Genomic DNA, 5,000 nt, shown 5'->3' on the forward strand with positions numbered 1-5,000 from the left:
GAGATTATTTCAACCTGCTGCTCCTCACTGATATCAGAATTTGAAAGAATTTTCCCAGAATGGAGAGGTATGGTTTAGTAAGGTGTGTGAGGAATGTTAAGTCTGAAGAGAAAGAGAGAGGGAGTACGTGTGCGTGCATGTGGGTGAGAGAGAGATAGAGAGAGAGATGTATTATGTAACGTGTTCCAGGGTTGAGGGATTTGGGCCTGTTCTATCCTCACGACCCCCAACATCCCAATCCACTCCCAGCATTTACAGGATTCAGTTTAGTGTTTAAATGAGAACACACACAGATTAGAAATGCGAACAATCAACTCAAATCTACTGGTGACCAAAAAGACTCTTCCGTATAACACCATAAAATAATAATAAACAAATAAACAATAAACAAATGTGCATAAACTAATAAAGTGTCACTTGTGAGTTCATGGACTGCTATGATAGTCTTTCAGTTTAGATTAAAATTGAGTAATTTTTTAAAACAATTTCTTAAAATTATATCATCATAATATGAATCATTGTAAATCACTCCAACAGGTTACGTTACAGACTGTTGTTCAAAGACCTTCTGCATGTTAATGATTTTACTGGGCTTTCTTGCTGGTCAGGGTGCCTGAAACACCCAGTGAAGACATTTCCTTCAGTCCCTGCTCTGATTGAGGAGGTTATTACGTGGGTGCTTCATCCCTCGTTGTCATTGTAGAACCTGTTTGGATTTTAGTCCTCCGTTGTTAAACGCTTTGGTGACATTCACAGCGGTCATGAAAAGCTCCGAGAAAATTGCTCCGTTTTCGTTTGGTTTGGAAGTGAAAGAGCTCGTTCCTCTCGGGCCACGCTGGAGCCAATCAGGCCGTCTCCCCAGGTCATGTCCGTTACAGCCCCTCGCCGTGGTCAGTAGGAGCTGGACCTGTGCGGTGGGTGCGGTGCAGACACACATCACCTGTCTGCGCAGAGATCTGTCAGAGCTCAGAGCCTCTGAGTGACCACCCAACCTCCACCACGCTTGCTCCCTGGTGGGGAATGGGTGGAGGAACAGACCATTGCCTGCAAGCCCCTACCGTCTCATTTTGATTCATATACTTATGTTTATTTAAATTAAGTTTTGGAGTTTTTTTACATGGTGAACCTGAACAGCAACATTTCAGAAACATGGAATCAGAGACAGATGTAAATAGCTGTAAATTCAGTGGATCAAAAATCTGTCACAATTTTCTGCAAACCTTCTTTTCTGACTAGTCAGTAAAGTGTCCTAACAGCAGGAGGTCTGTGTGAACAAATACAAGGCAGTGGTGAGCATCCTCAGTCCAGTGGGATGACACAGATACATCACTTTGGTTCTCTCTTTGGCTTCCATGCTTGTAGTGAACTCACACACACACACAAATATACACACACATGCACACACATATGCGCATAAACACACACATACACATACACATGCATGCACACACACACACACACACACACACATGCACACACATATGCGCACAAACACACATACATACACATGCATGCACACACACACACAAATATGCACACACACATACACATGCACGCACACACACATGCACGCACGCACATGCACGCGCGCACACACACACAAATATATATACGCACATGCACACATATGTGCACAAACACACACACATACACATGCATGCACACACACACACATGCATGCACACACACACACACACACACACACACACACACACAGACACACACACGCATGCACAAACACACACACACAAACATATATAATTTAGCAATTTCATATAATAGTATTTTAAGCAAAAATAATTTTTAAAGCTTTCTAATTATTATTCTAAATTAAGCAAAAATAGTTTCACTGTCATCTTTACCAAAGCCTCAGGGGCAAAGTGAACTGGACTAGTCTAGACTTATCATCAGGCCACAGTACGTGAGCCAGCGTGCTGGAGCTCTCATGGTCTCCGCGAGTCCCCTGTCCTGCTGAGTGTGACCGACAGTCCCAACTGTCAACAGTCCATCACATAAGATTTTGATAATTACTTTAAATCAGTCCCCCAGTGCTCCTGTCTGTATAAGCCATTACGGAGAGAGGAACGCGCTCAGTCCCCCTACGACACACTGCAGAGAGATGGACACTCGTACCCAGTCAAGCTCTTTACAGATTTTTGTAATATCTCTTTCACACAGATTAAATTCATAAATTCAGTATTGTCAGTATTGTTTGTCACACAAACACACACATACACACACACACACAAATGTTTTCAAAACAAAAAACTTTCCAGTTTAGTGAACGATATGTAGTGTATATTGTGGGATAAAAAAGATAATAATGAATTCAGTTCCACGACCTCTTTTTTCGCTTCTTGCGATGTTTAGGGGATGATCTGTTATTTGTGACAAGCTTGACTTTCAGTGTTTTTTTGGCATGAGATCTGTGGCTGGAACAGGAAGTGAACTGCATTTTCAGAGCGAGGAGATGCAGGGCAGATAAACATGTTCGCGGAACCGTGACCTTCTCATAATTGAGAGAGAGAACGGAGTTGATACGTTACCACCTTCAGACTTTTTCACGCTAACGGTTGCTCTGGCAAAACAGCTTCCACAGCAGCTTTCTCGAGGCTCTGTCCAGTCGCACGAACAGAAATGGTTACTGCGGCACCAGGTCTTCTCTAATCCAGTGAAGAAAGAACCATTTTGTTGATTCAGAGAAGACCTGAATGCTGGACCTCACAGAGCAGAGTGGACAAACCAAACAGGTGCAGTTCCCCAGCATGTCAAACTGAAGAAAAGCCAGTTACAGGCATTTTTGTGTAGTTTCTTCAACCAATACTTTCTGAAAAGAGATCTCGACATCGCTAAAGAAAATGGCGGTAGAACATAATTTATTCAGATGTATGTTAACGGTTTCTTCAAGCATCTTCGTCTCCTTGTAATAACATTGCTCCATATACACTGGTATCCACATCAGTAATGTGCCATTGTGTGTTCATTTGTTTTTTCTCTGACCAAACTTTGTGTAACATTTTTAAATGTAGAGACATATGAATTAATATGTACTTTCTGCTTAGTGCGTTTCTGTACCCACATCTAAGAGAGCTCTCATCTCCGTCACTGAAGGGACCAGAAATGTGAAAACCCTTCTCCTCACTGGCAAGACTTCAACCTGCTAATTAAACTTTAATGCATAGGCTCCCAGGGAGATGGCAGCCACTTTAAGGGATTTCATGGATTTCACTCTGTGACTAGTCAGGTTTAGTCTGATAAGGTTGGCTGAGGCACAGCTATGCCTCCATCAATTATCTATGGTGGAATCTGTACTTTTTACACTTTCTGGTTACTTTCTACTTGGAAACAGATTTGGAGGCAAAGACATTCATCTTAGTGCTTACTCCTGATCTTCTATTCACAAAACACAAAACATTCCAATCTGTTGAATGCTGCTGTTCCTGAGAGATTTTCCATTATCTAAAACGATGATCTAACAGGGTGAAATGAATGGAGTCCTAGTTGATGTAATCTCATTACTGAGAATTTTTAGGCTTCTGACATATTTTCATGAAGCATCCAAAATGGTTTGCACTTGCAGGAGTGACGACTGTGCTGACGATGACTACCCTGAGTATCAGCGCCAGAAACTCCCTGCCGAAGGTGGCCTACGCCACGGCCATGGACTGGTTCATCGCTGTCTGCTACGCCTTTGTCTTCTCCGCCCTCATCGAGTTCGCCACAGTCAACTACTTCACCAAAAGGGGCTACGCCTGGGATGGCAAGAGCGTGGTGCCTGAGAAGGTAGGCCACCCAGTCTAAGAAAATAAACCAAAATGGAACCAGAGATGTGAAGTGCATTCTGATGGGTTGAAACCCCAGATTATAGACACTGAAGATGACAATAATACAGATTATAGACACTGAAGATGACAATAATACAGATTATAGACAATGAAGATGACAATAATACAGATTATAGACAATGAAACTGACAATAACCCATATTATAGACACTGAAGATTATGATAACCCATATTATAGACACTGAAGATGACAATAACCCAGATTATAGGCACTGAAGATGACAATAACCAAGATTATAGACACTGAAGATGACGATAACACAGATTATAGACACTGAAGATGACGATAACACAGATTATAGACACATTATAGACACTGAAGATGATGATAACCCATTTTAAAGGCACTGAAGATGACAATAACCCAGATTATAGATACTGATGCTAGAGATCACTCTGCAAATTGAGAACTACACTTGTCTTTCTTCTCTTTGGTTGCTAGTGCTCACATTAGGTTGAGACATGGGCTTGGTATGTCGGGACTGGACCAAATGTAGTGAAAAGAGACCATTAAAAAGACCATGAGACCATGCTCAAAAAACTAAATACTAGATTTCAAAATCTCAATCTCATGATTGCTAATGTTTAATTGGATGTTTCACCATTTTGAGGATGCCTGTACTTCGTGCTTCCCAAAGTGGGAAGGATTCCTCTTCCTGTTGTGGTGCTAAGCTAACCCACTCGCTACCAACCTCTTACAGCAAAAGAAGAAAAAAGAATCACTGCTGAAGAAGAACAACACCTATACCGCTGCCACTGTCACGACCTTTGCCCCCAACATCGCCAGGGATCCTGGCTTGGCGACCATCGCCAAAAGTGCACCTCCTCCCCCCACCGAGCCCAAAGAGGAGCCTAAGCCCAAACCGGCCGAAGCCAAGAAGACCTTCAACAGTGTGAGCAAGATTGACCGCATTGCTAGAATAGCGTTTCCCCTGCTCTTCGGAACCTTCAACCTCGTCTACTGGGCCACCTACTTGAACAAAAAGCCCAAACTGCAAGGCGTGCTGCAGCCTCACTAATCCGCGCTGGTCCTGCGCTTCTGCTTCTCTGTCTTTCACTCTCTGTTGTTCTTTCTTTCTCTCTCTTTTTGACTGTCTTTAAACAAAATGAAAGTTAAGCAAAAAACATAACGTGTCAGTTTCAGTCAGCAGTCCT

At 42.5% G+C, this 5,000-nt stretch overlaps 1 protein-coding gene across 3 annotated transcripts in view; it reads left to right on the forward strand.

Moving 5' to 3' along the window:
• The window catches only part of gabra1 (gamma-aminobutyric acid type A receptor subunit alpha1), a 19,581-nt gene that overhangs the window by 14,441 nt on the left and 140 nt on the right, over positions 1-5,000 (forward strand). For all 3 annotated transcript variants that reach the window (XM_035527304.1, XM_035527305.1, XM_035527306.1), the window contains exons 9-10: positions 3,581-3,783; positions 4,547-5,000. The exon at positions 4,547-5,000 is cut by the window's right edge and continues 140 nt beyond it. In XM_035527304.1, coding sequence (XP_035383197.1) covers positions 3,581-3,783; positions 4,547-4,864 — 521 coding nt within the window. In that variant the 3' untranslated portion in view covers positions 4,865-5,000. The remainder of the gene's footprint in view (positions 1-3,580; positions 3,784-4,546) is intronic.

This window comes from Electrophorus electricus, chromosome 6 (assembly GCF_013358815.1).
Source record: "Electrophorus electricus isolate fEleEle1 chromosome 6, fEleEle1.pri, whole genome shotgun sequence".
NCBI lineage: Eukaryota > Metazoa > Chordata > Actinopteri > Gymnotiformes > Gymnotidae > Electrophorus > Electrophorus electricus.